The sequence below is a fragment of the Coccomyxa subellipsoidea genome (genome assembly GCF_000258705.1).
Source record: "Coccomyxa subellipsoidea C-169, whole genome shotgun sequence".
Lineage (NCBI taxonomy): Eukaryota > Viridiplantae > Chlorophyta > Trebouxiophyceae > Coccomyxaceae > Coccomyxa > Coccomyxa subellipsoidea.
The window spans coordinates 597030-622591 of NW_005178020.1; the positions used below are offsets into that span (position 1 = coordinate 597030).

Below are 25562 nucleotides of genomic sequence, written 5' to 3' on the forward strand. Positions count from 1 at the left end.
GGTCGCTTTTGAACGTCCGTGCCAGCGCTGCTGGAGACATGCCGAACGTGCCAAAAACCGAGCTAGCAGATGGCATCTCCATCAGTCAGGTGATCTGAGGTCCATGATGGGCAAAAACAGTTTCAATGGAACTTGTCGTGGTTGTTGCGCCCTGCATCACAGCTGCTTTGTCGAGTTCAAAAATTGATGGCGATCAAATTATTGCAGGTTATCAAAGGGTGCTGGCAGCTGTCTGGTGGTCATGGGTGCGACACCTGCGACTCATTTTCCTCTCTGAGAGGAAATCCTGCCGAGTCAAAGAGCACACGTCTAGCAACTTGTTCACGCACTTCTGTTCTTGCAGAGGCGAGCGAGATTCAGACAGGACAAGCGGAAATGCTGCGATCGAAGACTTCAAACCCTTTGTGCAGGCAGGCATCACCACCTTCGACACAGCAGGTAAAAGTCCCTTAGCGCACTCATATGACCACACAACTGGCACAGCAGATGCATGCCAGCTTTCCTGAGAAGCAGGCGTGCGATAGCATTTCTGCTGCACAGACATATACGGGCCTTCAGAGTCCATCATTGGTGAGTACCTTCGGGAGAGCGGCGACAGGGGAAACGTGCAGGTGCTGACAAAGTTCTGCTGCTTCGGCCGGGACATGCAGACTGCTGACTCGGCAAGCTTTATCAAGCGGGTGAGCCCCCCAGCCCCTTGCCGTGGACCGGCTTGTTAAACATGCACGTCCGATTCCCAAACATCCTCGATCACACAGATGCATCTTTATGCAAGCAGGATCTCCATTGTACTGTGCTTTTCAGAATCACAAGGGAATAATATTGAAGGGAGGCACACTGCACAGTACTAGCGGCCCCACATCCCACATTTTATACCACCTATAATCTCAGATTGTCATTATTAATCAGGATGCAATCACGGTCTTCAAAGATGAACTGGCAATTGTACGGGATACAGAAGCTTTTACGGTGCCTGGGAACAGATGCGCTCAATCTGGTGCAATTTCACTGGCGGCCCTACATCCATCTGATAGGAACCCACTTATATTCCTAACAGATGCGTGGGCGATTGCAGGGGGTGCAGAATTCTTTGCGTAGCCTGGGAGTGGACAAATTGGATCTGGTCCAATTTTACTGGCACGATTATGGCGTGGAGAAATACGTGGGCGCTGCACAGCGATTGGCAGAGCTGCAGGGGGCCGGCCTGATCAGGCACGTGGGGGTGACTAACTTTGACACCCCCCGGCTGAGCGAGATTGTGGATGCTGGCGTGCCTGTTGTCAGCAACCAGGTGAGCACACCGTCACATGAGCGCTGATGTCAGCAGAGCCATCACAGCAGCCATGGAAATCTACTGAAGAAGTGAAGTGTACATTGGAAGGCTCAAAAAGTCAAAGCAGCCCTTGAAAAAGTGTTCAGAAGTGAATTGCAGCTCGAAAGGGCTGTCATTTTCCAAGACTTGCCAGCACACCATCTGCATGCACTGGTTGGCCACTGAGCGGCATGCCTACAGACAATTCAGCTGTGAGCATGGAGTATATGTATTAAAGCATGATTTAATTTTGTGCAATTGTTGACAGAGGACATGATGACCTGCGCGCATACCATGACAAATGCGGAGGCAGGACAGACAGCAAGACAGAGATGAGCATCAAGAGTGTGAAACTTGGAATCACTCTATATGATTCCCTGTAAACCATCACAGGCATACCTCTCATACCTGGCAGAGAGGTATGAGAGAGTGTGATGTAAACACAAAATGCTTTGTGAGTGCAGGTGCAGTACTCGCTGCTGGACAGGCGTCCGGAGAATTTGATGGTCCCATACTGCCAGGAGCACGGCATCAAGCTGCTGCCCTATGGTACCGTCGCAGGTGGCTTCCTCTCAGAGCGCTACCTCGGCCTCCCAGCCAGCAAGTGCGTGCACACAAAGCCAAAATTGCTGATCTGCTTATGCAGGAATTGATCCCTTTGCGCCGCATGCGGGATCCATGCAAGGAATTCTCCCTGCTGCAACTCCTACTGAATATTCAAGATCTCGCATCTGGCCCCAGAGATTGTTATTGTCTGCAACCTTATATCTGCTTTGAATGCTTGTCAGTTTCCTGAAGCGAGGAGGGCTCCTTGGAGCAAAATGAGCAACAATGTGCCTGTAGCCGGGCATGCTGCGGCTAATGCAATTACATATGTTGCAGATCCCTTTCGCTGCGAAAGAGCTTAGAGGCGCATGCAGGCATGCATAACAAGGGCAGGATGGTTTGCATGCAAAGGCACTTTCCCACCGTGTGCATGCTTGCATGTGGACTCTGACAATAATTTCCTTTGGTGGTCATGCCTAGCTTCCACTCTCCTCAGGGGGTGGCAAATTCATTGTTGGATTTATGGTTGAGAGGTGATTCGATGGCTAAGAGCAGCGTCTGATGGGCGCAGGGTGCGCGCGGACACGTACAGCAAGAGCAAGTATGCGAGCGTGATAAGCCAGAGCGGCGGCTGGGACTGGTTCCAGTCGCTCCTGCGCGAGTTGGACGGCGTCGCTCGCAAGCACGGCGCTGACATCGCCACCGTCTCTTCGCGCTGGGTCCTCGACCAGCCGCAGGTGCTTCCTCCTTCGTGAGTCCCAAAGATGCTGTACAGCGGGGTGGCTAGGTGCTTTGAAAATGTGTGCTCACCCCCCTTTGTTGAGTCCTTTGCACTTGGTTCAGCTTCTTGGGAGCCCAAGATAGGCACTACCAACCACTTCTGCTTTCTGCTCACAACATGTATGCTATCCCATCCTCACGCTCTGAGCCTGACTACTTCATGTTCCCAAACATTCTTGCTTGACATTGCCAAGCGACTGCTACTGGCGGTGGCGCGCGTAAATTGCGGTAGTGTGCCAAAGGTGGTAGCCACAAATTTTTATCTGGTGACGCTCTGCCTGCTGTACCTTCTGCGCCTTCTGCAACTCTATCCCGGCCAAGCAAGCGCAATATGCGTGAGGGGAAGAGATATTTGTGGGGATCAGGATGCTCTGCTTTGAGCTTATTTGAAGATCTCTGGTTGGCTGATCTGCTCTCAGCCACTTATTATTTGAGGACCCTTTCTGGGCGCGCAGGTGGCCGGGGTGATTGTGGGCGCGAGGAACGCGCGACACGTGGCGCAGCACCAGAAGCTGTTCGAATTCAAATTGGACGGGGAGGACCGCGGCCGAATCGATGCCGTTCTCGAGCGTGCGCGGCGGCCGCAATCGGACTGCTACTCCTGGGAGCGAGGCGGCTCCTGGCTTTAGTAATTATGGGCTTTTTTTGGGCTGAATTTCAGTTGGCCGTGTAGCGTCCGTGGTGGAGTAAAGACTAGCGCAGGGTTCCAACAGGGACAAGCAAGGGGTCCACTGGCAGGCCTGAACTGGCACTGACATTGGGAATCAGTTTGACTTTAATGACCATCTGAATAATCCCAGTATATACTGACCGCACCGCCAATTGCATTTGCGCCAGTCTGATTACCCACACTGTGGCACAAGTGAACTTATTGCCTGGGGCCATGCAACTTGGGTGCAATTGAGTATGCGTTTCAAGGCATCATGTAGGAGGGGTAGAAAAATGTTTGGAAGAGAGAGACAGAAAGACTAGGAACAAGTTGGGATTGGGGAGAGGAAGCTGTGGGAATCTGCTTGAAATCCCTCGGCCAATCAGAAGGCTGCATGGCTTACCGTTGCGGTTTAAATTTCTGGGCCCCGCGTGGACTCAGTCCACTGGACTGGCTTGATTCGCGATTACGGCAGGAATCTTTTGGAGTCCCTGGCACTTCAATTTTCAAGCAGCAGCTGGGGCTGCGATGAGTGCCAAGCCATTGCACGGACGCTCGGCTGTAAGAAAAGCGTTTTGGTGGCCTCCCATCTCACGCCCTGCCTTCCACCAAGCCCTGACGGTACGTCTGGTATCCTTGGATCTGCCTCGCATATGCAGAAAATAGCATATGGAACCTTCCAAGACGGAAACTAGATAGACTTGGCGCAGCAGCTACTTTCTGGATGCCACTGTGCTGTCCTTCAAATAGTATAGGTCAAGACGGCCGTGAGCTTTCGTCACCGAACACAGAGACCCGGTCGAATGAGCAGTCTGACGAACTGTTTGTTTTTTGGTGCAGCCACGATGGGACGTTCGCTGATGTTCGCCACGCTCGTCGCCCTTCTGGGCTTGTGCGCTGCTCAGGATCCTCAGGAGAACCTGTCCTCCATCAATCCTCTCCAGGTTGGTGGTCCTACACCACATTGCATAGGAAACGTGTTCCTTTCATTCACGTACCCCACGACCAATCCTTTCTGGCCTGTGCACCCTAATCCATGATTTTGAAGGGCACCCAGCAGGCATGTCTACCAACTCCAGGCGTCAAGATCCCTTGTGTGAGAGATTCTGCGATCCTGCAGGTGGCTACAGGAGTAGTGAACGGACTCCTGCACAAGGGCCAAGCTCCCATCCCCACACCCACACCAGCACCCTACGATGCGGTGAGAGCAGTCAGCCCACCTGGAATGCACTACCCAGCCGCTGTCTGCCTTCCCCTATATAGCTCCTGCCATCTTGCACCAGGACAGCCCTGGTTTCTAAATGACAGCAGCCCTTCCTTTGCAGTCTGAGCAATGCCAAATAAAGTACACATACCAGCAAGCAAGCGCCCGGAAACATGCACGCACCATTCGAGTCAAAGCCCCTGCAAGTCCCAAAGCTGAATTGCAGCTCGGAAGGCCCAAACAAGATCACGTCCTGCCAGTGCAGGGCTTGGACGATCCAATGCCCTGGACAATCCTATTATATTCGTTTTTTGGGAACAAACCGAGGGGCAATTTTGTTGAATTTTTGTTTGGTCCTTGTACAAATCCATCAGAAGATGCGCGCATTCCTTGTAAGATACAGCAAATACTACATTTCCAAGTGATCTTCTTGGTGTTCAGTAATGATACTGTACTGAGACTGACAAGCAGTGTGCCACGCGCGCAGAACAAGATCTGTGACAACATCTCCTTCCCACCAACTTTCCCCATCGGCCCGGCCTTCACACTGTCCAAGACAGTCTTCTCAGCTGCAGACATCGCCTTCCAGCCCAAGCCCAACTACGTGCAGCAGACTCTGAACTACACCGCTGTGAAGCCGTTGTACGATGCTGTCGCCGCCTATGCTGCCACCCAGGGACTCACCCTTGCCAACCGTGGCGAGGCCCACATCACTGTGAGTCCCCTTGAATGCTCTAAATGCAATTCTAATCGAAGTTTGAACACAGGAACAGGGGACTTTCTGATGTCCAGTGGAGCTTGAGAGAAGGGGTCAGAATATTTGTTTTAGGCATGGCACTGAACCTAAAAAAAGGGGTGAATTGCATGTGGTCCTTTGAAGCCCACTTGCACAAAGGAGCATATAGAGTCCCATGACTGTCAGCTATCTCACATCATTGAGGAGCTGGGATTAGCAGCAGCCTTCCCAGCTGAACTTGATCCCAGGCTTCCATGCACTGTTGAAGCTCGTGCAGTGGATTTGAGAGTGGCCAATTCTGGTAATTGTAGTGTAGGCATTTGCCTATCAGCCAGGTCACACGAATGAGCAATAGGCTGATGGGACAAGTAACACAAGTCCGTCATGTCGGTTCATGAGTGGAGTAGAAATACAGTCACCCTTTAAGTTGCCTAGGTTTTGATGATTACTAATATGACTGGCGCAGGTGCTGACTCCTCCTGAGTACCTTAACGTTCTGCAGCCGTTCATCAGCATTGACCAGATCAACGCCATTGCAGCGCCCCTCGTGCAGGCAAGCCGAAACCCGTACTTGCCTTCTGCCTGCTTTCTGCCTTGCTAGCTTCCTGAGGACTCCTCGTTTCAAATCCTGCTGCACGTTTGCAACGTGCACCAGTGGCAGTGGCAGTCAAACTCTGCGCAGTGTGTGCAGTGAATCCTCACATGTGAAGAATGGGTCAACCCTGGCAGCAACATTCTTACCGGCAAAAGCTTTGCTGTAAGCTCACCGAATGTTTGAATTGCAAACTGCAATTTCAAAAGCCCAATCACTATTGTGTCATTTGTGCAGAAAGCGCGGTTCTGCGTGGTGTGCCTGGGCCGTGACACTCTGCCAGTCAACGGAACACTCAACACTGTCTTCAACGTCGTCGTGCGCTCGCCTGACCTGGCGGTGAGTCATCGTAGTCACATATTCGTACACTATTGCATGCATGCATGCTGTGCGCCTCCGCTAAATGGCATGGTCTGCAGTAGACACCACATCAGCGTGACAGCCTCTAGCAACCATATAAATGGCTCGGACGCATCTTTCGCCCTTGCTGCCTAGCTTCTTCTGGCATGCATGCACCATAAATATATTCTAATTGTCCCGCTGTCACCGGTGAAAGGGTGAAAGACCTCTACTAACCGGTCTGCATAGATTGTGACTGAACTGGTCTTAGTAATGCACTGGAGCTGAAGGCACCAGCTGACCTCTACACGCAGCAGCAATCATGACGGTTCATCACATTCGAATTAAAATTATAAAATTTGTGCTGCAGGCCGTGCGCACACAGATCTTTGAGGCGTATGTGAAGGCCGGGGGCGACGGCTCGCGCTTCAGCCCTGTCAACATCTTCGCTCCCCACATTACCCTAGGGTTCCGCGCCACCAACCCCAGTTTCGTGGGAGGCGACCTTTTCGTTGAGAACGGTGCTTCTCAATTACCAATTAATGCTCCAGGGTGATAAAGTGATTAAGGGAATTACAGTCCCCTTGCATGACGTTCAATCAAACGTCTGAAAGCTGTGCCTCATCAGGGCAAGAGCAGAGTCAGTGGCAAAAGAACATGACAGCAACCCACACAGATTAGTACATGTAGTTGAAAGATGTGATGAGATGCCCTGGAATGTTCTAAATGCGAGGGGTGTTGCATGCGTGCAGGTATCTTCAAGTGGGACAACAGCTGTTTCTCACCGATAACTCTGGTCTAAGCCTTAGGCTGAGGGCCGGTGAATTCACCAGAAGGTGTCTGCTGACAGCGAGTACCAGATTAACAGTCAGCCTCTTCCTGGGCAGCAACAGCAGTGATGGCAATTGCCATCAGATGGAGACTTGCAAGCATTATTTTGTGTGCTAGCTGCACCTGCGTGGCAGGAAAGTATCCGAATAATCTTTCCGACTGATCAGCATGGATACTCACAATCTACTGGCATCAGCTCATGATTGTTTTGTGAGTTTGAATGGTAGCTTGTCTGCAGAGTAAGTAAACTCATGTCAGTCAAAATCTCCACACTGCCATTGTGGCTGTGGGATTAAGTGCTTCAGCTTCAAACCTTAGTGACCTGAGCAGAATTTTGAGACAAATATCAGAATCTTTTTCACGGCAAGAAGGACAAATTGATTAGTACAGAGAGATAGAGTAGACCGGTAGAAGTGGCAATCTGCTCCATTGCCAGCAAGTAAACATGCAAGCCATATGGCCACTGGTGGGCAAGAGTACTCGCCCCCAAGCCTGTCTGCTGATTTAAATACAAGTCTGGACTAATTGGGGCATGCATCGTATAATATTTTGCCTCAAGGGCTTTCTGATAACGGATCAGGTCTTGTGTGATAAACAAGATTGATGCCCTGACCACATGGCAAGTGTCCCTGGCTTAGTAATTTTAAAATTTGTTCTGGCTAATTGCAACACTGCCACGCAACAATGCATGCAGCAGACTCTGAATCAGCAAAACTCAGATTTTATGCTCACTGAGGCAGCGCATACACAGCTGGGACAGCGTCTAAGAGAGCATCTAAGTCAGTGTATTTGAGAATGCCACTGTCAGTGTGGCTGAAGATGACTTTCTCCCCTTGGAAGACCAGGCTGCCGCCCTGCTGAGTCAGCAGTGACTCATCGGGAGGACACAGCTCCGACCCTGCACATTGGCGAGCTCAAAATTTAAATTTTTGTTGTCAGGAATTAACCTTGTAGTGATTTCTTGAAGCCAGAAGCCACGTAAGCTCTGAAACAGTCATCAGTAGCTATAGTTCCAGAGAGAGATTGAAGTCAGACAGTTGTTGCTTCTCTGGCAGTTGGTTGTATCACAATGACAAATAAGCTGCTCAGTCACGGAGGCAAATTCACAAAAGTAGACCACCAATGTTTTCCCCGTCATCCTGATGCATGCAGCTGCCTCTGTGTGGTGCACTCACTCTCAACTGGAAGAACAAGAGTCCATTTGGGTGCTTCAGGGGTTGTGCACTCACATTTGGGCAAGATGCCCATCATGTTGGACAGCCGCAGGGTGGCCAGCTCAAGTGGCCGCTGGTAGCCGCCGCCCAAAACATTGAAGGGTGTCGCCCCCTCAAAAACCGGCTTGGCGCTTCGATCGCCTATGTAGCCCCTCAGCACCTGCACACAGCGCATAGACTTTTCCCAATTTTGCAAACCCATGTGGCTTAAGGCTTTGGGGGCCCCGACATGCATCAACCTACAGGAATGAATCAACATTCAGGTGATCACATGACGCAATGTCCTCTTGTGACCTGCCATGGAGTACAGCCCATCCGTAATTGAACATACTACTCAAGACATACAGTGATACTATGGATATTCAAAGCAACCCAGCCAGCATACTTTCACTGTCTGCCAGTCCCTGCTTGGTCACATTGCAAAATAAACAGTGCGGTAAAATACTGCCTTCTTTCAAAATAAATCCAATAACAATGATTGTCAATCTTGCACTAAAAGAATTGGTGGCAAAATGCATCACCTCCTGGATGGTTCCTGGGCTGCCAATGCCCATGAGCATGGGGAGCAACTTCAGGTAGGGGCTCACATCGGCGTCCGGTGCAAAGCCCGGCGAGAACCCGAGTGCCCTGTACACGGCTCCCGTGCTGTCTGCACCATGCGCGCCAGACTTTTTAGAGAAGCGAATGTTTCTTGCTTGGCATGCGGTGCAATGATGATTTTGACAGACACACCAGAAATGTAAAAAAAATTATATGGCAAATGAGCATCAGGTGCCTCTGATCAGGAAATTTCACATGCATTACTAAAAATAACATGCGCACCTGGAAAATTCACAGGATCTGCCTCACTTGGGGTGTGTCAAATGGCAAAGTAGCCACACCATCTGGCAAAGATGGGTCATGGAAATGGGCAATGCAGATGCACCTACCTGCATAGAGGAGATCGAGCGGGAAGTCAAGCGCTCGCGCGAAGGCACGGGCATTCTCAGTGCTTCCGAGGCCCACCGCAATCACCTTCTTACCCCTTCACATGACCATCACTTCCCATGCACGATCATCAGCTACCGCAATGGCATGCCCTTTTCATGCATTGATTCAACCATCCATGACAGAGCAGATGAGAGCTGACATTTAAAAGTGAGGTGAACAATTTGGCTTGCCTGGCTTGCAAATCGGGCAGCTTCTTCTTCAGCTTCTGCGCGAGCTCCCAGCTGCTAAGATCGCCAAAGTGGGTCATGAAAATGATGGCACACCTGTTGCTCGGTGTAGCCTGGGACGAGCATGCCGTTCATTTGTTGCCATTGCATAACTTTGATCTATGATCTTGCAGCCAGAGCACATGCACTATGGGGTACCGTGTCTTGAGTTCCAGCCAGTGAGCGTTTCAGTGTGATCAAACAGTGGGCTTCACCTGCCAAAGAGATAGAAGTGGCAAAGACACTCCATTCTGGGCGTTTGCAACTTCGAAACCTCGCAGGGCATCGTATGAACACTGGACACGTTGGCCTTGCAATCTGGAATTGAAGGACCTGCGTGACTTCCTTTTGATCTGGTTAGCTGCTGGTAAATTTTCGTATCGCCGATTCGAGTATTTACTTATGAGCTGGCGACGTGTTTCTGCAAAAAGTGCAATTCATTGTCAGGTCAGAGAAGACAGGATGCCACGGAAACTTTAGTGCACACTAAAGTTGTAAGGACATCATGATGTTTGTCAAATAGTGTGTTCAGACCTTTCGACAATTGTAGAGCACTTTGTATGCCTGGTCCGCAATGGCTTGTATGCTTGATCTGAGGGGCATGCACCTGCCGAAGAAGGCCTGGTGCGGAGGTATACATTGGATTCAAACTGTCTTGCCTAAATGGAAGGCATCCAGCTTTGCAAAGATTGAATCATATTTCCTTTCATCTATGCTACTATAAACAAATTCTCAGATCCGATTTGAGGCTTGGAGCATTCAAGTCCTGGGCAGAACATCTTTGCACAGTGTCGGAGAAGGACATTCATCAATACTTCGGGAACAGTAAGCATCCACTGAATGTCTATATTGAAAGTGATCTTCCTCGTGATGTATAGATAGTGACCTTGACAACCTGCACAGGACATTGGATGCACGCAGGATCCTTTAGTTTTTCTGCGCCTGCGCATCACAGAAGATCGCAGCTACCTTCCAAGACTTCAATCACACCTACCAGACCTAGATCAAGACGAATTGACGGGAGCTGCTCACGGCAGGACACTGTTTTGGTACACTTCACTGACCAGGACATCTGCATAGAAGCGCATCCAAGGGAGCCCTTGAGTCAGGCATGCCACTTAATGCCTTTTGCAATAATTTCATATTAGCTGTGAGATCGTATCTTGCGACATGCCTGTCTCGAAAAGCACTTCCATCAGATGACTTTCTGGGGACTGCACAGGTAGCAGAACGTGGTGGAGTTCACCTGCACTTTGGTTGCCACACTGGCTCCTGTGGCATCTGTGAGGTGCTTGATGCACTCTTTTTTCTCAAGAAGACACGACAAACTGCACAGCAAGTCCTGCTGGAAGCACAATCTTGACTGCGCAGAGTTTACTAGAGCGACCCATTTGGGAGTTCTGCAGATGCTCTGACATCACATGCTTTGCTTCAGGTGTTTCACCATTCGTGTCTCATGTTGCAGGTGGAGGTCAGAAAATTCCAGGACAGTGCTGAGCCCGGCAGTGTTGAGTCACCAACGGTGGTGCGAGCATGCATTACTAAGGTGCCACCAGGCTACAGCCGCATAGAGATCTCTCAGTTGAGCGACAGCATCTGGGGTAGCGACGGCTGGGACACCTGAGCAGTCATGCCAGCTAAGGCCGAAGGATATCCTTGTACACTGGTGAGCACTGGTGTGCAACATCCTCTGCATTTGAGCACACAAGAACCAAACATCAACAGAGCAAATTTTTAACCCTCGATCATGTGTTGTCCAGGACACAAATGTGGACCCGCGGGCGCACCCCACGCACATGGTGCTCAAGAAGATTGAGATCACAGCCACCGACTTCCTCTCCAAGCTCTTCAATGTCTGGGGGTATGTCCTTTCAATGCGTTTTTTTTTGCCACAGCCATGCCAACATCAGTGAAATTGAGCTGGGAAATACAGGATCCCATCATGCATAACAATGATTGCCGAATGGACCCCAGGGAGCACGTGAAGGGTACGGACGATGACCGCAGCAGAATTATCCACACGTTGGAGGAAGAGAAGAAGCAAGTGGCATGTGAATATTTAGCTCTCATGGCCAAATACGAGAAGTGAGAATTTCCACTGCTGTGACCTCACTTGCCTACTCATACCTTTCATTCCCCAATTTCAACAATACATTACTGAATTTCCTACTTCATCGCAGAGAGAAAGTGGCAATCGAGAAGTTGCGGAAGGAAAAGGAGGACATGCAGGCGGAGCTGCACAAACTGCAGCAAGAGAAGGAGACATCAAATGCGGTGGAGGCCACGTTGCAACTGAAACAGGCAATCGAGAAGTTGCGGAAGGAAAAGGAGGACATGCAGGCGGAGCTGCACAAACTGCAGCAAGAGAAGGAGACATCAAATGCGGTGGAGGCCACGTTGCAACTGAAACAGGCAATCGAGAAGTTGCGGAAGGAAAAGGAGGACATGCAGGCGGAGCTGCACAAACTGCAGCAAGAGAAGGAGACATCAAATGCGGTGGAGGCCACGTTGCAACTGAAACAGGCAATCGAGAAGTTGCGGAAGGAAAAGGAGGACATGCAGGCGGAGCTGCACAAACTGCAGCAAGAGAAGGCCACGTTGCAACTGAAACAGGCAGACACCTCCGCGACAGGCGGCATGAGGTACCAAGTTTCCCTGCATTGCATGCACATGAAAACAAGTAAATGCTGACTTTTTGTATTTCCAACTGCAATGACCTTGTACACTCAAGAGGGACTGCAGAAACGCTGATTTCTTGCATTTCTCACCGCAGTGGCACGCACTTGGTGGACTCTCTGCAGAAGGAAAAGACCGCCTTGCGAAAGCTGAACAGGGAACTCACCTGCCTCGTGAACATGTACCGGGAGCACAACACGGTGTCCATGCTAGACGAGCCGACCGAGGAAATCGGGGAAACTTCATGGTAGGTCTTTGGCGGCAAGGCTGTGTAGGTCCTTTGGAAGGCGGCTCACAAACAACTCTATAATCTTTGCATCCGGCCAGTTGGGCATTCACATCCTCTCGATACTGCAAAAAGATTGAGTTGAAGATTATATAAGATAACAATTCCTGTACAGGACATCTTTGCTTTTTGTCGAGAATGGTTTCACCTATCGTTCGTTTCGAAAAATAAAATCATTCAGACACTCTTCCAGATACTTCAACGACTTGTAATTCACTAAATTTGTGACCATGATGGAGATTATAGCAAATGCTTCCCAGTATTCAGGCATCAGATCGCAAATTGTGAACTCTTCTGCGCCAGTTTAGTGGAGGTCAAAATGTGCTCGCGAATGGAGCACCCGGCGGTGTTGAAGTGCTGGCTTGGTGCAGCATGTATGAGAGTCTCCAGCTGAAGAAGCGCACTACTTTGATAACTGATACATTTGCTGCTGTGCGACAGTGTCTGGGGCAGCAATGGCTGGGACACTTGAGCAGCCATAGAGACAAACTGAAACATTACAATTCACCCAAACCCCTTCAAATCAGAAGCTTTGAAAATATCCCAATATCTACAGACCCAATGAAACGACAAACCTAAAGACAGCATTGCCCTTGCCTCAAGATGAGTAAAAGGGCCACGCAAGCGATCAACCTTGACATCCTAATCACAAGGACATTATGGCCCAACTTAGTAATTGGCAGCAAGTTTGGAGTTCAACTTGATCAATACTGGCTGCATGCTAAACGATGGAGACTCTGAGTTCCAAGGCAGATGATAAAGGCGGTAATGAACGTATACAGCACTGGAAGTCTCTGGAAAAGACCGGAGGCGAGACTTGACGAGACAATGATCACAGACAAGGAGGTCAGAAGCAACCGGCACAACAAAGGCACTTTGACAAAAATGACTTCAATAGAAACCCCAAGTGTCAAAGCAAGCTCCAACAGCAACCAGCTCATGCTCTTTTGGTGACAGCTAACTCTTCAAGTTGATGTAATTGTTTTTGTCGCTTGCTTGATGACCGCACAAGGCTAGCAGCCACATGCCCCAGCAAAATCCTTCTATGACCCTGCTTGTCCACAATCTTGCTGCCGCCCTGGTTCCAATAGTAAGCCTTTGTCAAGCAGGCAGAGCGTGATGCCTCCTTGCATTGCATCCAGCATGTGGCATGCGCTGCAGCCGCCACATCAGCATGCTGATGTCAGCACGGGCGCTGACTCATGCCTGGCAGGCGAGGAGGGCAGGAAGCTTGACGAGGTAGATGTACACAGGGAGGCCGACCAATGTGCCCAGAAACAGGATGATGCTGACTGTGCAGAAGGCCACCCTCAACAGGCCGCAGAAGGAGCACAGCCGCCGCTTCTTGACTGCGCCCGGCCCTGGAACGCCCTCTGTTGGGTGGTCAACAGCCTGCAGCAGAACATGACAGTTCTTTTCTACCTACCTCTTGTCATCTCTCAGCGATGTGTTGCGCAACTGACGCCTTGCCTCAGTCAAGTACCGATGCAAATCCTTGGAGCACCAACCATTCAGACTGGCAATCCAAACACTGTGCTGCACAGTTGGATGTCGGCATAACAAATGCATGGTCTGACTATCTTTAGGGAGCTCATGCTAAGGGCGATGCTGACCTCAGCAGCCGGCTCGGCGCCGGCGTTACCGGTGCCGGCTGATGTCAGCGATGATGCGATCGACTCGGTGGAGGCCTGCTGCCGGTGCCGCGCCTGCTTTGGCGCGTGCCTGCGCAGATTTTCCCCTGCCCGTCCCTCCTCCATGCCACGCACCTCTGCGTCTGAGCTCAACAGCGCCAGCTCGACCGAGCCTGCAGGCAAGCAACAAGCACCACTTATGATTCACCAATGACTCAGCACAATGCAAGCTCGATAACGAAATCAGCGCTGGACACGGCTGATGAGTGGCTCTCCATCCTGTCAATAATCATTCATGCACAAGATATTAATAGAAACTGTAGAGCTGAATATAGCACGTTCATGAATATTTTCTACAATGTATGGCTGGTGCCTGAGTCATTTCCCATTGTTTTATTTCCATGTGGCCCTTGTGTCCTGCCTAATAACACAAGAAATTTTCTGTTTGGGTGGTCATCTCACCGTGCAGGGAGCCTGCCCGGTGGGCAGCGATGGCGTCAGCGTCCTGCCCGGGCGCGGCAGCTTCCTTCCGCAAGTAGGGCAGCAGCATGTCTGCCCGCCGGAAGCTACCGTCCAGCTGCTCCCGCCACTCTGCGGCCGCCTGCGGCCCCGGCGAGTTTGGCGCCCACCTCTCCCTCAATGCACGCTCCTCTTCTGGCGCACCTGCACACATGTGCAAAACATGCAATGAATGGACATTCTCCGACAACCTCCAGAATGCAGTCCATCAATTGCATGTGCGTCGGAGGATGTCACTGTTGTGGGCAGCCTCAGATGAAGCTTAGACTCTTCTCGGGCTTTACTTTGACCAAGATTTGACTATTGATTTGTCATATCTGCATGCATGTGATAGACAGTCAGGGAAGAAGCGATGGAGGCCCAATGGGTGTGCAAGGTCAGTCGATCAGCATGCAAAAACAGGTAATCGAGATGTTGCGTGAAGTGAATATTTTGAAAAATGTGGGACCCACCAATGTAGGCAGGTGCGGCTACGTCTGGCCGAGGCGCCGTCAGCCGCCGCTTGGTCGGCCGGGCCGGCATCGGCGACTCAACCGCCACATCAGCGCCGTGCGCCACATCAGCAACTGTAACCTCGTCCTGCCATGCCAAATGCACTTGAAGCAAAGCTGCATAGACTGTTATCATCTGGGCCGTCCAATGAAACAAGCAAGCCAGCGTTAAGCCCAAACCGCTACAAGAGTCAACATAGAAAAAAGGTATGACACATGACTTTTGGATAAGAGTACATTGCGTTTTATTATTTCAAAATGGACAATTCCTGGGAGGATGGTGCATACAGGTAAGTTTAGAATTGTGGAATGGTAACTCACCCTCGCAGCAAGGCGGGGAGCAGAACGGCTGGAACGCAGCGGCTGCTCCTCGGAAGCGGCTACGGAGCCGTTAGGGGGCGATGCGGTTGCGGCGCGGCGGCGCTTGTGTCCACGCGTGCGCGCTGATGTCACCGCCAGGCCACACCGGGCCGCCAGCCTGGCAGCCGGCCGCCACCTGTCATGGTAGTGATTCCATTACCAATCCGTCCAGCTCATTGTGGGTCATGATTATCCCAAGGCATCCCCACAGAAAATTCTTCTGAATATTAATCAATTAGGGTCCAGCTGATTACAAACATTGTGTTTGAAATATGACCACTGTCTGACAAGATCCTGCATGTTCAGATGGTTGCATGGGAATCTCTTCGGCTGGCAGAGGGCATGGAGAAGCAAGTGTAAGAGTATTTGAGGCCCGAGGGGCGGCTCACCGCTTGTCAGAGGGACTCGGAGTGAAGAGGATGCATGGCAGCAGCCCGCACACAAATGCTCCCAGCTCCGCCCAGTGTGACTGCCAGGGGTCATGTGCCTGTGCAGCAGCATCAGTATTGATCAGACCCTGCAAAGTTATTGTGCCTATGTAGCTGTGGCCAAGGCACCCTACTTCACTTATTATATAATGTCTTCCTGAGGCCTTGCACGTGCAACAGGAGGCTGTTTTTGCACAATTCTACGCTGACTGCTTGAGGAAAAGGCCGGCATGTGGGGCTTTGGTTTCCATCGCATGCTTGAATTCTGACCTTATCGCTATCTTCATCGAGAGTGACTTTCATGCTGCATGCAGGGACACCTCACATGCATCTGCAAGGCCTATCCCCTTACATGGCTTGCATGGAGATTTGTGCAAAGCTTTCACGCACCTGCATGATAGCGACGGTGACATGCAGCCCGACAGAGGCGATGCAGAGCAGCAGCTGCAGAAATGGGAACGCCATCGTCTTCCAGTCCGCCAGCATGGACGCGCACACCAGGGGAATCAATCCCGCCAGGAGCCCGTTAGAGCCTGCCACCTGCGCAGCAAAACTGGATTTGTCAGTTGATGGGTTGTCATCAACCAGTTCTGATCAGAACGCTGAGCTCTACTCCTGCAATCCAACAGCTGAGGTTTCGCCGAGGAAATGCTCATTGAATTGAACACATTTTGGCGCATTGATGCCTGCTAAAGGTGTAGCCCATGGGGCTGAGCTTGCGAGGCGATGGTCTTTAAACAACAGAGTCCCAGAAGTTGGCAAGACGTGCAAACTGCAGCCAAATCGGTGCCTCACCAGGCTACAAGGGGGGTCAAGGGCGGCGGAGGCGAAGGCAGCGCCAAGCAGGGTGGCCAAAAACAATGGTGCTATTCTCAGGGAGCCAAAGCGGGTCTCCAGAAGAAAGGCAACTGTGGCCCAGGGGATCAGGTTGCCTGCCAGGTGCATGAAGTTGATGTGCAGGAACGCTGCAATCATCAGAGTCTCATCGTTAGATTTGAGTTCAATAATCAGAGATGATTTTCTTTATGAAGCACAGGGATGCAGTCCTGCAAAAATACATGTAACTGGATTCAACCATGCCCTTAGACAATGGCTTGGCGCATGCAACTTCAACTGCCATGTTGCGCCAGATCCTCTTGAGCAACATCTTATGCACCATTGCCCACACATCATGGTCTTGCCAGGCTACATAGAAGCCACGCATGCACAAGCCAGCTCATATCTTGAGGCAGTTTGTCTGTCCAGAAAGCGAGACTGTATGTGAAGAAAGAGCTGAGACAAAGACTCCACGTTTAATTAGGATGTGCCGAACTTTCTACCTGCAGTTGCCCACAGCCACCAGCGCCCTGCAGCAACGAGCGGCAGGGCACGCACGCCCCAGGAGACCAGGTATGACTCATCGAAGCTGCGCCAGCCTGGACTCGCGCTGAGCCATGAAAGCAGCGCCCGCGGGCTGTGGTCCACGTACTGCGCAGAACACAGTCCGTCGGTACGCATGAACTGGTGTTCTACAGGTTTCAGGGAAAACACAGAAACTGAGGGGGTGTTTCCTACTTGCATTGCTCTTGATTTCAAGACCTGCAATGATCTCCACATGGGGCATACTGTCACTTGTAAAGCACTGGATTGTAAGGCACCGGAGTGACCTAAAGGTGGAGCAACTTCCAGAGTATTAGCATGCAAAGTGTCGTATGCTGCAACAGGGCGACGAATTGCCCTGCATTCGTCCGAGACTGGGAGATTAATCCATTCTTGAAATGGAAAGAACTGACAAGCTACTGCAAGGTAGGCATGGGGAGTGCAGCTGCTGCATGTACATACAAATTGGGAGGGGAATAAAATTTTACCTGTGCAAAGATGTCCCGGGCAACCACGCCGGGCTGCCCGGACGCTGACTCAGCCTGCCCACCGGGCAGGCGCCCCACGGCCTCTGACCCCTGTGTGATGGTCAGCCGCCCACCCTCCGCCAATTGCTCCACTTTGTACATGCCATAACCCCCTGCCGCGGGAAATAACAGAAAACAGTCAGTCAACTCTTGAGGTCCTTATCTCCTGCATGGAGCAAGTCTTGGGACTGCAGCAGCAGAAGCACAGTCCTTGAAGCAGAGAGCACTAGAACAGGACTTTGATACAGGCCATGTCTGCCACAGGGCAAGTCATTCTTGTTAGGGACAGAATAGGACAACATCAAGAAACTCATCGGCCCGAAAATATACTATATGGAGCTGATTAATGACAAAAGATCAAGGGGCAGCACAACAGGGAAAGAATGAGTCAGGGGTGAGGCAACGTGACTACAGTAGCGCAGCAAAACAGAGCGCCCTAGAGAGTGTCAACGGCGCGAGGGTCTGCCCTGGCAGGATCCTTGACAAGCAAAGATCAGAGGTTTAGCAGGGCAAGACAACAATGTACAACGGGTCAAACAGGCGGCTCACCTGCCATGTAGAAGAAGAGGAAGAGGCAGGGAGTTGCATAGAGGGCAGTGCACCAGGGCAGGTAGCGCTTCTTGGCTGGAGGCGCCAGTGCATGCCAGGCACGCAGCGGCCATGCTCTCCTGTCACCTCTCCTCGGCAACCCTACCGTTATAATACATGAGTCAGCGTGACCAGCCTTACCAGGAACAGGTGGGCAATCTTCATGTGACATCCGTAGTAAAGTAGGGCCCAGGCTTTCATGACAGCAGATCTTGGATTCCCATTCGCAAGCTGTGGACTCAGGCGTTGGCAAATGTCCCAATAATTCTGTATGCCAGCTGTGCACGTTTCCAGATTCCCTGCAAAGCTGTCGTCCCTTGGGGATGACAAAAGTTGTGCATGAAAGGGGTCAATCTGTGCAGCATGGACACACTGAGGGCATACCCTGTGTGGTCTGGGCAGTTGCATTGGAGGAGCGGCCGGCCGACTGCTGCGAGCTCTGGGAAGTGGCGGCCGGGGGGGTGGGCAGCAATTTGGCCCTGCCATTCTCTATTGCCTGCTCCTCCTCCCTCCTGCGCACACCAGAGGTCATCACTTGCTGCCGCCTTCACACATGCGCTAGCGTCTTTTTGGACTAACAGTGAGTATTAATCGAGAATGCAAATGTGGTGATTGCCGAGGGTTGCCATTTGAAAGTGCTGCATGTACTCGCATGTCTTTTTTTGGTATACCTTTCCTGTTGCAGGCAAGAAGCATGTAATTGAGCACATGCACGCTGCCTCTCAAACAAACTCTCCTGATAGAGTGTCTGAGCACTCAAGAAGTGCTAATTAAGATCCAGTTGCAGAGAGTTCCAAAACATGGGGGTTTACATTGTCATTATGCATGCAGCAGAAGGGCAGACCTGTCTTCTGGCCTGGGAGCTTCTGCGGGGGGCGGCACGTCTGGCCAGGAGCGATGTTCCCTCCCCGGCAGCAGCGCTGCAAATCCCTCCACCAACGCCGGGTGCCCCGACAGAATGACCGCCACCTTCAAGTTTCAAATTTCAAAATTCAAATTCCTGTCAACTTTTGCATGCGCGGACTGCACAGCTGTAGACATTTGCCCACATCAGCTCGAGCCAGATGCTTTAATATGCCTGCAGCACTGGGACCTATGGCTGGTGCATGTTGTGCGTCGTGTGAAAGGTTGTCCATTGTGATTTTGCGGCTGGAAATTCTCACAGCAGGGAGTCAGACAACAGTTATGGAACCTGAATATAGTAAAATCTCCTCATATACCTCTCTGCACGCTGCGGCAGTATCTGCATGCCGCTAAAGAGCCTCGGTAAAACAGGCATGCTTACGCAGAGGCTGATTTAGCACGTGTGTAAAGTGGCCCCGGCTGATGGGGGGCGGTACAACTACTGAGCACCGTGCCCATAATTGATTGGGTCTTGCTTGGATTTGGCAAGTCCAACAAGGAGTGGGTTTTTGTGGCGCCTTTCAACTGCTGCTTGTCTGCAGATGCACCTTGCCTCTGGCAGGAAAAGCGTGTAATAATAATAATAGCAATAGTGTTTACCTGCTGCTGGGCTGTTGCAGCGCTGATGTGTCTGGCCTTGCAGCGCTGCAGGGTCTCCCTGAAGGCTGCCACGTGCAGAGGATCTCCTGCCAGGACCTCTGACACCTGTTCCAAGTACCTGCATCCACACCCGCATTTGACTTTCAAATCCAAGAGAATTGCATAAGATTCCGCTCTCCTGCCGTGTATCATCTCTGCACCTGGCAAGCTCATCCTGCCTCAACTGCAGTGCTCATGCAGAGCTTTCCAAAGAACAAAAACAGGCATGCATATTTGCAGTCACACATAAAAGAATAATTTGGTATTGGTCTACATTGCGGTGATGAAGCACCGTGCTCGTAGATTTGCATGCAGCGATTTCTTTTCCATTGACACATCAGTCTACTCACCAGGCTTCCTGCTCGGTGGAGGCAGCCTCTTTGGGGCTGATGGCCGGCCACGGCAGCGACCTGTCGATATTCTCCGGTGACTTCCCCTTCACAGGTGCACTGGCAGGCGCCGCTGCAATTTCTGCATCGGCAATCTGCCCTGGTATCTTGATGCTGGGCCGCCTCCAAGATGCCTGCCTCTCCTGTACTCCCACCACACTTCACTGTGAATGCAAGTTCAGGAAGTAAAGAATTTGCTCTGCCGCAGGTTGAACTTGTGCCCATATCCAGCGTCTCAGAACTTTAAGTGACTGAGTGCCCCAAACATCGAGCCAGGACTGCTTTTGAGGATCCATGGTTTGCATGGAATGAAACAAAGCGCCCCACTTGAGAGTCATCGCAGGCCTTACGGCCCGGTCAATTACACGTTGCAGCACTCGACATGCCGGCAACTGCCTTTTTGAGCTCAGCAGAAAAGAACATGTGCACGCATGCAAGACAGTGCACAATCAAGGTGAGTCGTGGCAGTCAGACCCTTCAGCTTGAAGCACAGTAATACACCTTGACGAATGTCTGGTTGTAGCGCCAGCCCACGTCCGCCGGCTTTGCATTCTTTCCCGCGGATGATCTCTGCATCGGCGAGGCCTGGCGCGGAGGCAGGTTCTCCTGAAGCTGCTGGCCCCGCAACCGCCCCTCTCTGCTCTTCCTCAGTCCCACCACTGCTGCATCCTTTTGGGCCTGCTCGCTGCCTGCAACTGCACAAACACAACATCTCACTTTGAATCTGAGGCGCCCTTTTGGCGTTGTGAAGGGCTTTACAAGTGCTTGTGCTCACCCTGCACACTGTGCAGCGCCCCCTGTATGGGGGCTGCAAAATACAATGTACAATCTACCTGGGGGATTGCCAGTTGTGCCACACCTGAATTCAAATTCGAAGGATACTGCGCTCAAAATCGAACATGAACGTGCTGGCGGTGTGGTACCTGGGGGGCCAGCTCTGTTGCTGCTGTGCTCGCTAAGGCTGCTGTGCTCGCTAAGGCTGCTGGGGGCATGGCGGCACGCAATGACCTCATCAATGCGTAGTTTGTGTGGGGAGCGATTCAGGTCTACTGCCCTGGCAATGTCTCTGGGAGCCTGATTTTGAAATGTGCGGTCCTCGGCTGTACTCCCCTGCTGCGCGCCTGCAGGCTGGTGGGTGGATTGGAGCCTGCCTGGCAGGCTGCGCGTTGTGCCTGCTGCACCATAAGCACTGGTCTCACTCTCCTAGACCTTGTTTTGTTCAATTGCTGCTGCAAGTCAGAACTGGCACTTCTTTGCGCTGATGTGTGAGCGATGCACAGTTGTTGCAATTGCGATTGCACTGGCGATGAAGCACTGCTTAAAATTTGCCAAGAAAGAGATAGCAACAAGTGCTGACAATTCCTTACCGAGAAGCCCTTGAGAAACAAAAGGAGCAGCAGCATCCTGGCATGTCAGGCGGGGCTTGCTGTTGACTTCCTGGGATGCTGCTGGGCTGGCTGCAGTGGGGCTGTGTCCTGACACTGTCGACTCCGAGAACTCGTGGCCACACTCAAATGGTGTGTTCGGGGATATCAGCTCTGAGCTCTTGGCATGCGCGGCCTTGTCAGTAGCCTCAGGGCCTATGCTGGGAGGCTGTGCTCCGCCTGTAGCTGCCGCGCTTGATCTAGTGGTGATTGGACTTAAGTTGGCCACTTTCCCATGGACAGAGAGCCTCCTCCTCGCCTCTGCTGGCAGCCATGTGCGTCTTGTGTTTGTATCTGACATGCCTTGTGCTTCCTTCTAGATTCGGCTTTCAGACACCCAGTACGACGGTTCTCTCGTGTTCTTCTCTCAAGCCATAAAGCACACGTTCAACGTAGATGCGTTTATGTCTTACTTATTTCAGTTCAGATGCTGCAAGATAATTAAGGGAAACCAGGACCACCCTCAGGCACGCTGTCAAAGTGGCAGATTTGCTCTTAGAATTTGCATTTAATGAGCTCAATGCGCACATGTGTGTGTGGCTCGAGGGACAGACGCAACGAATTTGAAAGTGCTGTAACAACTCAGCACTAGGTAAACAGCCAGATCTTCAGACCAGGCAAGCGAACAAATTCTTTGCAAGAAATCACAAAGATCCAGTGGTTGTGGCACTTCCAGCAGAAACTCCAACGGCCAGAGCTGTCCGACAGCTGCTGTCGGGACAAATTTTGATGCCGATGAGGTGATGGGAGAACGGAGGCTTCCCGAGAATAGTAAGGCGATCCAAGACGTCCCCGGTGATCATTGATGTAGCCTTGGAGTAGACATTCCAGGACATGGATGATAGATGAGACCACGCTAGCACCATGCCAGATGAGACCTGCAGCTTGGACCAATGTCGAGGCATGCATCTGAGTATCGTCGACACGCTTGCTTTGACAAGTTGAAGTCTTTGGTTTCGTCCTGTTGCAGCGCTCTACTTATTCATTCAGATGGCAAGGCATCAGCTGCCGAAAGCAGCCAGCAAGCAGAGCATGAAGATAGTGCTGCTTGGTGAAGGTGCATTCTCTTACTACACCTTAGCACAACACCTCCCTCGGACACCTCATCTTGTTCCATGTATATAGTTGTAAGAAGTTTTACAACCACAATGTAAGTAAGCTGCACCTCGGAGGAGATAGGTTTCGACATATGATAATAAGTGATCAATTTACTCGAGCAGCTGACATGGAATCCCACTGACTTGTTTTCCTGTGGCTTACGAGAGAAGTAGGTGCTGCATCAAGAGAATTTGATCAGGGCCCCTGCTTTCCTTTATGTTTACAGGGCGGGTTGGGAAGACTTCTCTGATGGCTCGTTTCGTACACAACAGCTTCAAGGAGGACCAGCAGGCCACCATCCAGGCAGCTTTCATGTCACGTCAGTTGCAAATAGACTCTCAACAGGTGGCAGTCGTCAGCAAGCTTCACTATTTCTATTTCTTGGCTTTCAGCTACCTCCTTGTCGGCACTCGGTTGCTGAACAAAGAAGACTGCATGCTGTCATCCGTTCCATTGTTGATGGAGATTGTACATGCCCCAGCAGCAAGATTGATCATGACAGTCAGGATGACAGCATGCAAGATGGAAATGCTTGGTTGACGGGGCTTTGTGTCCACCACATGAAAGTTTGGCTGGACAGATTTGTGATGCAGCAGGTGGAAGTGGCTCTGTGGGACACAGCTGGGCAGGAGAGGTTCCACAGCCTGGCTCCCCTCTACTACCGCGATGCAGATGCAGCATTGCTGGTATGTGCATCCTTCGGATGTACTTTGGACTGCTTCTCCGAAGAAGCAAACACATCTTCTGTAAAGCTTAGTCTGTAACGTCAGCACAGCGTGACTGCCGACAGAATTGTGTGCTGATGTTCATGAGTAGATGTCATGGTTCAACTCCAATGTCAGTGGTCGTGATGGGGATCTATTGTTGCTTACAGGTGTATGACATCACAGACCGGGACACACTGGAACGGGTCAGGCACTGGGTGAAAGAGCTGAGGACCATGGTGCGTCAAACCTCTAGTGCATCTCATTCAGATGCCATCCTCCTCAAAGTGTAGCTTGTTAATCCCTAGTCACAAGATTAGTGATTAATTGAGACCAGAAGCAAGCAGCCCGCCACAAGCACAATGCCTGCATGCATGCAGCGCTTGCCATGAAGTGTTTGCCTTTCCTTCAGGCGCCTAGCTGTCATGTCAAGCTGGTACATTCAGGGTCCAGTAGATTGCACAACTTGCAGTCAAAGAGAGCGCTGGAATATGTGTTCCTGCCATGCGCGTGCATGGCATGCTATGATGCATGTCATGATAAGTCATAGTGAATCTTTTCACTCCTGGTCGTGCTGGGGTTGCAGGTGGGGGATGACATAGTGCTGACGATACTGGGCAACAAGAGCGACCTGGCCCGAGAGCGTACAGTGCCGGAGGAGGAGGCTGCAGAATTTGCGCAGTCCATTGGGGCGCAGCATGTGAGCGTGTCAGCCAAGACAGGCCAAGGCATCGAGACTGCTGTCTCCAACTCAGCGCAGAAGGTCCTGGCTAGCAGGAAGCAGAGGGGGGCCAGCGCCAGACCCCCTGGCGGCACAGGTGCACCCCGTTTGCCTCCCTAAGACCGAATTATTTTATGAACCAATGTAGAATGCAAGACATACAAGGCAGTGCGAGCGCCAAGAGGGCGCTTATTTCAAGTCTCCTGCTGTCCATGGTGACAAATGTGTCCATGTCACGAGGGTTGATCGTGCACGCAGAGTGCATTTTCACTGCGGTGTCGTTGATCGGGCATTTTCATCCTATGAGTGAACGAGTCTGCCGGTGATTCTCGAACTTGCAGAGACCAATCTAAGATGTCTTATTAGTGATGTGTTCTTGCAGGTCGGCGGCCTGGGGGAATTGTCATAGCTGAAGGGGGTGGAGGGAGCAACAGAGGGTCATCCTGCTGCTGACATGCGCTGGTGTCACTTTATGTAAGCAGCAATAGTCATAATTGATTGCATTGTCTATGGGACCCCTTGGCAGATATTAACATCTTACAACTAGCTTTTTTACAACAGTACCGCTTTGAGTTTTGCAGCATTCTTTCACTTGCTTGTAGAGCAAGCATCTAGGAATCCCCTGACTATAAGGATGATGACAATTTTTTGAATGTGCACCCAACAGCATGCTTTTGTCAACAGCCTTTGCCAGTTTTGTATTTGCTTTCAGGGCATTTGGAAGCCATCGTTTGGTTTGCTTTCTCAAATTACACGCAGTGATTAACATGTCTATGCAATCTCTAATGTTGCAAGCGCTTAAATAGCTTATAACTTCATAGTATATACGCATATAAACACTACCAGTCAATCCTGAGTTGGTTGACCTGACTTGATACAGTACCGTCGACGTTCCTACGTCCCTACAGTATTTGGTCTACAAACCCACACATCCTGAAAAGCACCTATACCTTATCTTCTACATGTCTCAGGCTAATCAGCCTAGATTTTTTTCAAAAGTACACCCTTTGAGCACTACTCCCTTGGCCTGGAATAACCTCCAAACTGAAGCTCAACAAAGGAGGACTCAAAAATGCAGTGGATACTAACACAGGCACTTAGATCTACAGACCTGAGCATCCAATTAGATGAAGTCACAAGGCGAAGCAGAGGTGCTCCAGCTATCTAGGGGATCAAGTTCTAGGTCCTAAGTCACACACAGCGTTTTGACATATACCTGATAGATTCTTCTCAGCTATGTACAAAAGGCGACGAGCTTGTCACCCCTGCCACAAATCTCTTATAGCACGTGTCACTTATTCTCGCATTCGTGAGTGCACTATACCAAGAAAGACTAATGAACAGGCCTTGTTCCCACAATTGCTCACAACCCGGCGCATACACAACCGGTCAAGAGCACGATTTGAGAATTTTGCACGAA

The 25562-nt window shown here is 51.0% G+C and overlaps 6 protein-coding genes across 6 annotated transcripts; 4 read left to right on the forward strand and 2 right to left on the reverse strand.

Annotated features, from left to right (window-relative positions):
* Nucleotides 1-38: 38 nt before the first annotated feature.
* Nucleotides 39-3267, forward strand: COCSUDRAFT_38602 (aldo/keto reductase; the record flags this gene model as incomplete). Its single annotated transcript, XM_005643025.1, has 8 exons — nt 39-89; nt 208-245; nt 344-438; nt 541-662; nt 1076-1291; nt 1777-1916; nt 2430-2595; nt 3094-3267. The coding sequence occupies 8 exons, from the start codon at nt 39-41 to the stop codon at nt 3265-3267; spliced, it is 1002 nt and encodes a 333-aa protein (XP_005643082.1).
* Nucleotides 3268-4132: 865 nt separating this feature from the next.
* Nucleotides 4133-7445, forward strand: COCSUDRAFT_68254 (hypothetical protein; the record flags this gene model as incomplete). Its single annotated transcript, XM_005643026.1, has 7 exons — nt 4133-4231; nt 4408-4488; nt 4979-5206; nt 5694-5774; nt 6057-6158; nt 6529-6679; nt 6911-7445. The coding sequence occupies 7 exons, from the start codon at nt 4133-4135 to the stop codon at nt 6958-6960; spliced, it is 792 nt and encodes a 263-aa protein (XP_005643083.1). The 3' UTR covers nt 6961-7445.
* Nucleotides 7446-7717: 272 nt separating this feature from the next.
* COCSUDRAFT_60209 (hypothetical protein) lies at nt 7718-9440 on the reverse strand (the record flags this gene model as incomplete). The annotated part of the gene is made up of 5 exons (XM_005643027.1): nt 7718-7887; nt 8219-8363; nt 8725-8852; nt 9133-9227; nt 9352-9440. The coding sequence occupies 5 exons, from the start codon at nt 9438-9440 to the stop codon at nt 7718-7720; spliced, it is 627 nt and encodes a 208-aa protein (XP_005643084.1).
* A 1589-nt stretch (nt 9441-11029) lies between these two features.
* On the forward strand, nt 11030-12326 carry COCSUDRAFT_45326 (hypothetical protein; the record flags this gene model as incomplete). Its single annotated transcript, XM_005643028.1, has 4 exons — nt 11030-11065; nt 11160-11260; nt 11580-12041; nt 12173-12326. 4 exons carry the CDS (start codon nt 11030-11032, stop codon nt 12324-12326), a joined length of 753 nt encoding a protein of 250 aa, XP_005643085.1.
* Nucleotides 12327-13561: 1235 nt separating this feature from the next.
* Nucleotides 13562-21894, reverse strand: COCSUDRAFT_60211 (hypothetical protein; the record flags this gene model as incomplete). The annotated part of the gene is made up of 18 exons (XM_005643029.1): nt 13562-13753; nt 13975-14165; nt 14455-14655; nt 14964-15090; nt 15324-15480; nt 15752-15849; nt 16181-16330; nt 16586-16755; nt 17110-17257; nt 17638-17789; nt 18226-18366; nt 18649-18776; nt 19109-19233; nt 19768-19885; nt 20157-20338; nt 20697-20890; nt 21119-21367; nt 21849-21894. 18 exons carry the CDS (start codon nt 21892-21894, stop codon nt 13562-13564), a joined length of 2769 nt encoding a protein of 922 aa, XP_005643086.1.
* A 565-nt stretch (nt 21895-22459) lies between these two features.
* On the forward strand, nt 22460-24923 carry COCSUDRAFT_31686 (ras-domain-containing protein). The gene is made up of 6 exons (XM_005643030.1): nt 22460-22676; nt 22944-23062; nt 23314-23403; nt 23592-23660; nt 24008-24239; nt 24525-24923. The coding sequence occupies exons 1-6, from the start codon at nt 22610-22612 to the stop codon at nt 24593-24595; spliced, it is 648 nt and encodes a 215-aa protein (XP_005643087.1). The 5' UTR covers nt 22460-22609; the 3' UTR covers nt 24596-24923.
* Nucleotides 24924-25562: the final 639 nt, after the last annotated feature.

What these genes read in the sequence shown, in the direction of transcription:
- COCSUDRAFT_31686 (XM_005643030.1), top strand. Translation starts at nt 22,610, where the DNA reads ATGGCAAGGCATCAGCTGCCGAAAGCAGCCAGCAAGCAGAGCATGAAG. An exon ending in TGCAAATAGACTCTCAACAG is followed by an intron (nt 23,063 to 23,313) that starts GTGGCAGTCGTC and finishes GTGATGCAGCAG; the next exon opens with GTGGAAGTGGCTCTGTGGGA. An exon ending in TGAAAGAGCTGAGGACCATG is followed by an intron (nt 23,661 to 24,007) that starts GTGCGTCAAACC and finishes CTGGGGTTGCAG; the next exon opens with GTGGGGGATGACATAGTGCT.